Source organism: Etheostoma spectabile, chromosome 7 (genome assembly GCF_008692095.1).
Source record: "Etheostoma spectabile isolate EspeVRDwgs_2016 chromosome 7, UIUC_Espe_1.0, whole genome shotgun sequence".
Lineage (NCBI taxonomy): Eukaryota > Metazoa > Chordata > Actinopteri > Perciformes > Percidae > Etheostoma > Etheostoma spectabile.
In genome coordinates, this window is record NC_045739.1 from 28,655,931 (window position 1) to 28,666,222 (window position 10,292).

Consider the following 10,292-nt stretch of genomic DNA (forward strand, 5'->3'; position numbering starts at 1 on the left):
AAAACTGTGTATTCGCTTCACACGTCGTCCGCTGAGTCAGTGGCAGTGAGTCAGTGGCATCATCATTCACATGCGCAGAGCAAATGTGACGAGTCACCCATCCACTTAAAGCAGTTTGATGTCTCAAGTTCACCAAACTGTACAAGGTAGGCACATCCATGTTATCCCTGTGTGCTGTTTAACATGAAAACTGAATGTCCACATGCTACCTAATTACCAAAAATGGATGGATGGCATAATAAGGTTTATATTTTTGAATTTGAATGAAATGTCTCAGCATCTATTTGATCGATTTGCTTTGAAAACATTCATGTTCCCCTCTGAATAAATTATAATACCTTTTTTGGTTCTCTTCATCCAGCCCCATCATCAGGAACATTTTAATTTGTCCAATACTTTTAAAGTTTAAGATTTACTCCATGCAAAATGAACGAGATTTCCATCAGCTGCAGCCTACATTGTGTAACTTCGGTTGAAAAATTATTTTAAATTGAAGAACATCATATTTGTAATCCTTGCCTCAATGCAAACGGGATCAAAAAAATAATTAGCCTCTCCCAATTCAAATTTTTTCCAAATTAGGGTCCCATGGACCGGAAGTAGAAGTGCGTGACTCTGAGCTACCACCTACTCCAGTAAGTGGCGATAACGCACCTCTAACGCCAGTTACAACGCCCCATTAAACTAAAAGAAGAAGAAACTTAGCGAGAGGCCTCCATGGATGGAGTTTTGAAAAACATCGCTTAGTGGTAAAGCCCACAACAAGTGACCGCTGAGTGTAGACCACAGACTGTATATTTATTTTGAATTAATATTAACGGTCTATGGTGTAGACCTGGGCCGTTCACCCCCCATGGTCGGTGTGGACTTTGGGATTGCATGTCTTCATTTTCGGAATACATAAAAGAGCAGTATTTTTTTGTTAGATATAGTTACATAAAAGAGAAACATTTTTTGTTTTCAATGTTTATCTTTCTCTTTTTTGATATATTGGATTGCAGCTGAAGCGATTTGTTCTTCATAAGAGCTATGATAAAACCATAGGATACAACCCTTTGAATGGACGCAAAGTGACGCATGCGCGATTTGAGTCACTTTGTGAGGAGTGAAGATGGGAGTTGCGCATGCGTCGCTTTGCGACAAGTAGCCTACAAGATGCTAACGAGGGACTTCTGTAATGTCAATACAGTAAAAATGGACCTACCTAACCAAGTTGGTTCACTGCTGGCTACAAGTTAGCATCAAACACAACACAGGCTGTCAGTTGAATGGCGTTTTGAGCTAACGTTAGCAATCAAACAATAATAGATAGCTAAAACATTTTTGAATTGATTCACATCTTCTGTTATTGTTTGTTGTGACAAAGGTTTATTATTTCATGGATTTCACACAAATGAAACAGTATCACAGTATGACACGTTATGCCATAAACTGTTTAAATCTGAGCATGCGCAACTCACATCTGCACTCCACTCACATCCATGGACATTGGGGAGTGACAGTTACAACCATAGATTGTATATTATTATTAATATTAACAGTCTATGGTTACTTACAACCAAACTGTTCTTCACTCTCCTGGAATCAGTGTGCACGGGCGGATAGGCTGGAGGAACAACGCCACTCTAATTGCAACTCAAAAGTGTAAATTTGCACTTTAACCCCCCCAGCATAAGTCAATTGATTGTTCCCCGGCTCTCGCTGCAGGTCATGTGAAAATAGACCTGGCGTGTGTATCTTTAGCGGAGCAGAGAGCTTCACGCATGTTTCCGGGACGCGCCGTGACGTGGCTGGTGGAATATCAAGCATTTACTTAATTGGCCCCGATTGCTCGTGGGGGCCATGGCACCTCTGGAATGCAGCACAGACGCTACCCAGAGGAAAGTAGGACTGAGGACAGGTAATTGTATTGGGGCTGAAAGAGTCTGATTGGTGCAGTCCTAATTTTCACCTGCAGTTTCATCTTCCATTGTGGAATGTTGACAGTACTGTGAGTGACATCAGAGTTTAACCACTGACTGTGACTTCTAAACTTTGTTGCAGACCACCTTTTGTTAACCCCAAAGTGCCTAAAGCTGGCCAAACCAAGCAGACAAGGGACGCTGCCCGCAAGAGGAGGGCAGAGGAAAAGCCTGAGAAGCGAGTGGAGCGCCTGGCAAGACACGCTGCACGCATGGCTAAGAAGAGGGCACGCCTAGCGACACCTGGAGCAGGTTCTCCCTGACAGGCTGCAGCTCAGGGTTCAGGAGAAGAGCTGCAGTCTGGACCAAGAGGACCCAGAGCCTCCACAGATTAAGCCGGGGCGGCTCTGGCCGGAAGGTTGGTGGTTCAATCCCTGGTCCTGCAGTCACATGTCGAAGTGTCCTTGGGCAAGACGCTGAACCCCGAGTTGCCCCTGATGCTGCGCCATCGGTGTGTGAATGTGTGTGAGTGTTTATCTGATGAGCAGGTGACACCTTGTACGGCAGCCTCGGCCACAGTCTATGAATGTGTGTGAAAGGCTGTATGATGTAAAAGCGCTATGAGTAGTCGTTAAGACTAGAAAAGCGCTATATAAATACAGCACATTTACATTAAAGAAGAACAGGAGGAAGTCTGCACCAGTCAGGTGGCGGAGCAGCTCGTACTGAAGCAGGAGACTGATGCCTTTATGTCTCCTACTCACGAGGAAAGTGACCAAAGAGTCCCCGGATCAATAAGTAAGATCAAATGCAGAGCTAAAGAAAGGACATCACAGAAGCAGAAGTCACAGTAAAAAAATGTTTACAACCCTAACTTGTCGCTAATATAATTCAATATTTTTCAGATTTAAACATCATCATAAATCTGTAGTTGTTTGGGGCTGTTTTTAGTTAGGGGCCCCAGGCAGTTGCCTACTTTGCCAAATGTGCCTAGTGTTTGTTTGACATTTACGACCTCTGTGTTGTCTCCCTAGACCAGTGGTTCTTAACCTTGTTGGAGGTACTGACCCCCAACAGTTTCATATGCTCGTTCACCGAACCCTTCTGATGATGGCCAAGCGGGGCGTGTCATCACTAATCATATGAGTCGGGTGTGTGTCTTGACCTCCGCCGAACCCCTGAGACTGACTCACCGAACCCCTGGGGTTCGATCGAACCCAGGTTAAGTACCACTGCCCTAGACCTTTGCTTTTCACCGTGTATTCAGAGGGTCAAGGAGAGACACCTACAATTTGAGACAAAAAGGAAATTGTGCTGAAACCATGCAGGAAACAATCAGCGTTTATCAAAAGTACACAGTAAGTAATCAATCTTTAAATTATTTTTACAACTTTAATTACAATTTACACTCTGTTTTGTTAGTACTCACTCCACACAGGCCTGAAATACACACACATGCTCGTGACCTATTTATGCACAAATGGAGCGATGTCAAAATGAGCGGGCTGCCAGTGCTGGACCAGCGCGCTTGGCGGTTGGGGTGGTACGGTGCCTTGCTCAAGAGCACCTGGCAATGCCCACCCACCCAATCTTGATAAACACCACCTATTCTTAACAACCATGCTTGTTCATGATTAGGCCATTTGCATTCAGAACTGCTTCCAGCTAACCGTACACTGTATGGTAGTAACACATCCCTTCATCATCCATGTGAATGGGTTTTTTCCCCTCACTGCAATAATGGCAAAGAAGAGAAACTTCTCAAACACAGAAATGAAGGTAATGGTAGATGAGGTTGATTCCAACCAACTCATATTGTTTGATTTACTCAGTGCAGGAGGTGTTATAAACAATAGAAAAAGGCTGCGTGGGAGAACATAAAGAAAATCCCAACACAATTCCAGTAGTATATTTTTGGGGAAGCGGCACCTGCAGTACTTAGATGCCACTCTGTTCCCTCGCCAAGCATTTATATATCACAAAATCCGCCGGGTTTTATTCATTTAGGCCGGATATCCATTGCTTTGGGCTTTCTTTGTGTTGTAATTTTAAACTCCGGTGGATTTCTGAGGACTACGGTTAACTGCAGGGTAAATCCAGACAGCTAAATTACATTTTTTTTTTTAAAGATAATTTTTTCTGGCATTTTTCGGTCTTTAATTTGATAGGACAGCTGAAGACATGAAAGGGCAGGGGGGGGGGGGGGGGAATCACATGCAGCAAAGGACCGCAGAAGAACTGCTGCTCGGGTTTTATCGTAATATCGCATCTGTTCATGTTACAGCGCTTTACTTTGTTTAAAATACTTCCATTTACAATAAGCTGTTGGTCAAGTAACATTGGTCACTTTTCAGGGCCGCGGGTTGGCCGCTGCGTCGAGGAGTAAACCTCTACATATGTAAAAATAAATATTATAAATAATTAAAAATTGCTTGAAGGAATAAATTGAGTTTAAATGTTTAATAGAAAAAGAAAATGATATCAAAACATTTAACTCTCACAGAACTGGTGCAGCATAATGTATGCGCAGTGGATTTGCTAAAACCTTACTATTTAAAACCCTTCCTCATAAATACGCTCATGCACGGACGAGTAGCACACCCCAAGTACTACTGATGAGCATCGTTACCACAAGAGGTCCTTGAACATGACAGACAGATACATAAACACAGACACCCACCACAAAACACATGATCTTCTTCCAGCCTGGGCAGAGATAATGCAGTGACCCAAAATAATGAATTAATTATTATTAGTCAAACTTACTTTGTAAAGAGCATAAGAAATAACACTCACTTCTAACTTCACACAGCCTACTGAATCTGTTTTCCTAATATAAGTACTGTAGTCTGTTTTTTTTTTTTTTGCCACTGTTTGATGTTGAATAACCAGTGACACAATGCTGAATCGGAACTTTCAGTCCAAATGTTCTTTCTTTTACACGCAGTAACAAGACAAAAAAATGGACTAAAACAACTTTTGGAGCGAGAAGCGGCTTCGTGTCACCCCTCCCACCCATTACACGGTCACACAGACACCAGGCGAGTCTGTCTGCAGCTATAAAGAGCAGCTGTCGGCTGAGACACGGTACTCGTCCTAGATCGGTGCAGGGGTCTGTCTGGAGCCTTGTGGACGGATAAACTCCCAGTATCCTGCAGCCAAACCAACTATTCATATCCTCTCCAGCGACATGGTGAGAGAATTACAACTTATTAGACACTTTGTTCAATATTTGGTAATACACTTTGTGTCATTAACATTACAGCCTATGTCTTACTTTTTGTGAAATCTGCAGCAGTTTTTAATTGTTTTATCTGCCAGGACTTATAAATCACTTACGTTTTTAATCTAAATCTTCCCCAGACCCTTGGCTGTATGTATTTTAAATGAAAAATGCAACTGTTGTGTTAACACACATGTAGCTGAACAAATGTGAGGGCTCAATTATGTATTTATATTACTCTCTGCCCTTTGAGTGTTTTATAAAGTTATAGTCACAGACAGCAAAGGAGCTTAAAGCTTCATCTTGACAGAACCTCAGTTGCTTCTATTTTGATCATATTTTATGTTTTGGATGTATTTTATCAATGATCATATTCCAAGCTTTAGTCTATACTCATGTCTACAAAATATCTCTCTTGAAAAAAAAAAAAAAAAAATCATCTTGGGGGATTTTCTCCCTCCAGGGAAAACAAAATTCTCAACATGTTCCAACACGACTGCTGGAAACACTTAGAAAATGAAAAAGAGTGAATAAGAGTTGGAATAAACCTGTCCTGGTTTGGACTTTGTTGACACAGATAATGATTAACATAGATATCTTTTTCACATTGCACAGTGAGTATGGAAGCAAAGAAAGGCCATAATCCAGGGCTGTAGTACTCCAGTCCGGACTCGAGACGGTTTTTCTATGGTCTCGAACTTGTCTCGGACACGCTGGTGTTTGGACTTGGACATGTCTCGGTCACTGCCACTGGTCTTGCCAAACATGGCTTTTGGTCTCAACCGAGTCCAGCTGTCTTTAATATGTTTAGAATGATAATAATGGAGGGAAAGTGAAACACTGGTCACCTGATAACCAATCACACACTAGATTATCTTTGCTCGCCAGTACTAGTACCTAGCAGTGGTAATAGCAGTTCCAACACGGCTATTATGAGGTATCACCATATGTCACTCTGTTTTCTTTAGATTAGATTATATCAAGAGGAATGGCTATACTTACAAATCCTGGGTGTTTTTGCTTACAGATCAACAAACAATAAGCCAAAATGATTGTCTTGATACTGTTGTCTCGACTCGACTTTTCCTTGACTACGAAAAGATGGCTTCTCTGGATGTAAAACCATTTTCCTGGAGATAGTCCAGTACCAAAACGTTACCTATTATTAAAACCTTATCATTTTTGCAAGTAAGACTGTGCAGGAGTTTTTCTTTGCAACTTGAATTTTTACAACATTTTGCAAATTCTTTCCCCTCTAGTGCCACCAGCAGGTTGACATTTTTTGTGAAATATCTTCACATTTATTAGATGGATTGCCACACCATTCATTACAGACATCCATGACGCAGAGGAAATGAATCCGAATCACTTTGATGATCCCTGACGGACCTGACTTCATCTAACGCCATCATCAGGTCAAAAAATTGAATTAAAATTTAAAAAAAAGGATTATTGTCCAATACTTTGGTTTATGACCAAATACCTGCAACCTAATGACATTCCCATCCGCGTCAGCTACACTTGGTATTCAGTCCTAATTAGCAAATGATAGCACACTGAACCACGATGCGTTGGAGATGAATGTTATACACGCTTTACATTAGCATGTTAGCATTTAGCTCAGAGCACCACAATCCCTGTTTACAGCCTCACAGAGCTGGATGCCATGGCTGTAGACTCCAGTTCCAGTTCTTTATTTTAATACGCACAGCGATTACTGCATTAAAGGTGCTTATTCTCTGTCGGTTGATACAAGTGACACCATTTGAGAAATATTGATTACTGCCGTTTTAATGCAGTGGTATTTAAATTTCCGTAGTGCAAAGTCAGTACTGATTCAATCAAGGTTTAAATTAAGTATTTAGTTGCTTTTTAGATTCACATCCTTAGGGCCTTTCTTGCTTCCATAAGTGTGCATGTTTTGTTTTGACTGCATCCATGACCTTTTATTTTCAACAGCAGTTTTACATTTTAGAGGTAATTATGGATAGCGAAAGTAAATGTTTTTAGCTCAATTTATGGGGGGAACAAGTTCTTATTTATTCAGGCCGTTGTTGACAATAGATGGCTGTGCTTCATTCTTTCTTCTTTCAGTTTTGGGCGTGAGAATTGCTGAGAAAAAGTACCGGAAGGATTGTTTTATTTAGTGTTTTGTGTTGACATCTATGTGAAAGGCATTTGAACTTGCACCTGTCCTGTTCGTCCAGAGAGAGTGCATCTCCATCCACGTGGGCCAGGCAGGTGTCCAGACAGGAAACGCCTGCTGGGAGCTCTTCTGCCTCGAGCACGGCGTTGGTCCTGATGGCGTCTCCCTGGACAGTCCTGCAGAACCCAACTCTCGTGAAGACCCATTCAACACTTTCTTCAGTACTGGGAGCTATGGGCGTCATGTTCCCAGAGCAATCTACGTGGACCTGGAGCCCACCGTGGTTGGTGAGTCCTCCTGTGTATGTCTTTATTTTTTATCCTCCTTATCTCTGTATTTCTTATATTTTTTTTTCATTCCTGCCATCCCAATGTATGTGGTCGTACGCAACTAGTGTGAATATAACTCCATCCACGCAGGTCATGCAGGTAACTGCGGATGGGAACACTGGTATCTAAGCAACAAGTGCAGTGGTGACTCCTTTGCCTTTTATTCAATGCTGGCTAACATTTACAGAAGTGTATTGTGTAAATAGCAGGTTGCAGAGTACAGCATTGGATTGATTTAGGCCCTTTTTCATGCAGTATATGACCTGACAAGGTATAGTATAACCTAGTGTAGAAAGAAATATTAAGATTTATATTTTTTCTTTAACCTTCAATCAGTTAAAATAAATTAAAATTGAATCTATTTTATTTTTCTATACATTTCATACTAGCGCTAGCTCTTATTTTTTATCTCCTTCGTTTACTATTTTTTTGGGGGGGGGGGTCTTGGCACACACTTAAAGAATATGTTTAAAATTTTTGCTGTCTGGAATTGGAGGAATTATTGCAGCAAGCATAAGCTGTCTCAATGTCCATATGGGTACCTCACCATTTGAAAATGTGTGAATCTATAATTTATGTATTCAGATTTTACTACATTTTGTCCGTTTTGTGGCTCCACCCTGAATTGTGTGCGTTCATTTTACACACTTCCCCCTTTATGCCAAGCTAATTTTCAGTTTGTATCTTTGAGGGGAAAAAAAGCAATGTCTGTTTTAGTGGAATACATCCACATTTGGCACTTGTCTGCTCTGTTGCATTAAACCATGTTGCAGTCGATCTGAATGACTTTTCTGAATAAAAAAAACGTTCTTTTCAGATGAAGTGAGAGTTGGGATGTACAGAGAGCTTTTCCACCCCGAGCAGCTGATCTCTGGAAAGGAGGATGCCGCCAACAACTACGCTCGAGGCCATTACACTGTCGGGAAAGAAATCATTGATGATGTCATGGAGCGTATTCGTAAAATGGTCGGTCAAAAAAAACGAGAAAAACCGGACAGACAAATTACTGTCAATGTTTTTTGGTTGACTTTCAATGAGTTCAGCGGGTTTTTATATGATTACAAATAAAAAGCTTTGTCATTGTTCTGCTCTAATTATTTAATCTGATAGTGGAAATAAAGAGGATTTTACAATAATTCCAGTTTCATTCCGCAAGCTTCAAGAAAATTGATTAATTTCTTTCAGGGAGTTATATGAAAAGATCCTAACAACTCTCATATCTAAAAGGGGAATCCTTCTTCTCACGTCTATCTCTGCTAGAAATAGAATAACTGCATTCCGCAAAACTATTCCTTTAACATCTCCTCAACTCCTGTGTTTCTGTCTGTCTCATCAGTCGGACCAGTGCACTGGCCTTCAGGGGTTCCTGGTCTTTCACAGCTTTGGAGGTGGAACCGGCTCTGGCTTCACCTCCCTGCTGATGGAGCGCCTGTCTGTCGACTACGGCAAGAAATCCAAGCTGGAGTTTGCAGTGTACCCAGCTCCCCAGGTGTCGACTGCTGTGGTGGAGCCCTATAACGCCATCCTGACCACCCACACCACCTTAGAGCACTCCGACTGCGCCTTCATGGTGGACAACGAGGCCATCTATGACATATGTCGTCGCAACATGGACATTGAGAGTCCTTGTTACATCAACCTCAACAGATTGATCGGTCAGATCGTTTCCTCAATCACCGCCTCCCTGCGTTTCGATGGCGCCCTCAATGTGGACCTGATGGAGTTCCAGACCAACCTGGTCCCATTTCCACGTATCCACTTCCCTCTGGTTACCTACTCGCCCATCATCTCTTCTGAGAAGGCCTACCACGAGCAGCTGACTGTGACTGAGATCACCAGTGCCTGCTTCGAGCCGCTCAATCAGATGGTCAAGTGTGATCCCCGTCACGGAAAGTACATGGCGTGCTGCATGCTGTACCGAGGCGACGTCGTCCCAAAGGATGTAAACGCTGCAATCGCAAATATAAAGACCAGGCGTTCCATTCAGTTTGTCGACTGGTGCCCAACTGGATTCAAGGTGAGTAACGTCATAAAGGTAAGAAGTGCAGTTTGAGATACGTTTGATACTTAATTGTAAGTACTTACTTGGCAATAAACTTGATTCTGATTCTGATACTTCATCTTTCTGATCGTTCTCTTTGTCTCAACAGGTGGGCATTAACTACCAACCTCCCACTGTAGTTCCTGGTGGAGACCTGGCCAAAGTCCAGAGGGCTGTGTGCATGCTGAGCAACACCACGGCCATTGCTGAGGCCTGGTCCCGTCTCGACCACAAGTTCGACCTCATGTATGCCAAGCGTGCGTTTGTCCACTGGTATGTGGGTGAAGGCATGGAAGAGGGAGAGTTTGCAGAGGCCAGAGAGGACCTGGCCTGTCTGGAAAAGGATTACGAGGAGTTGGGTCACATGAGCTCCGATTCTGAAAATGACGACGAGGGCCAAGAATATTGAACATCGTGAGGCTGTGACGGCTGCACAGCAGTGACTTTATCCTTTACCAAGTCATTAAAGATTTTATACCTGTGCTGTGTATCTTTTAAGATGGAGTTAACCAAATTAATGATCTTTCTCACTGCCATGTTTATATATTGTCAACTACTACTGACAACTCTATGTTGCTGTGAAATAAAGTAAAGTAACAAAGACGATGCCATGTAACCACGTCCCCATTATAAATTCACCTGGAGAACACTT

General features: G+C 42.2%; 1 protein-coding gene across 2 annotated transcripts; it reads left to right on the forward strand.

Moving 5' to 3' along the window:
• Positions 1–4,788: 4,788 nt before the first annotated feature.
• On the forward strand, positions 4,789–10,292 carry tuba5 (tubulin alpha 5). 2 transcript variants are annotated; one of them, XM_032520073.1, is made up of 6 exons: positions 4,790–5,094; positions 6,433–6,539; positions 7,332–7,557; positions 8,417–8,565; positions 8,936–9,616; positions 9,750–10,292. In XM_032520073.1, exons 4-6 carry the CDS (start codon positions 8,434–8,436, stop codon positions 10,047–10,049), a joined length of 1,113 nt encoding a protein of 370 aa, XP_032375964.1. In that variant the 5' UTR covers positions 4,790–5,094; positions 6,433–6,539; positions 7,332–7,557; positions 8,417–8,433; the 3' UTR covers positions 10,050–10,292. The 2 variants fall into 2 exon arrangements, with proteins under 2 accessions (XP_032375963.1, XP_032375964.1); XM_032520072.1 differs by lacking the exon at positions 6,433–6,539 and having other exon boundaries at positions 4,789–5,094.

Coding starts and splice junctions, on each gene's coding strand:
- tuba5 (XM_032520072.1), top strand. Junction 7,558..8,416: donor CCTGGAGCCCACCGTGGTTG/GTGAGTCCTCCT, acceptor CGTTCTTTTCAG/ATGAAGTGAGAGTTGGGATG. Junction 8,566..8,935: donor TGGAGCGTATTCGTAAAATG/GTCGGTCAAAAA, acceptor CTGTCTCATCAG/TCGGACCAGTGCACTGGCCT.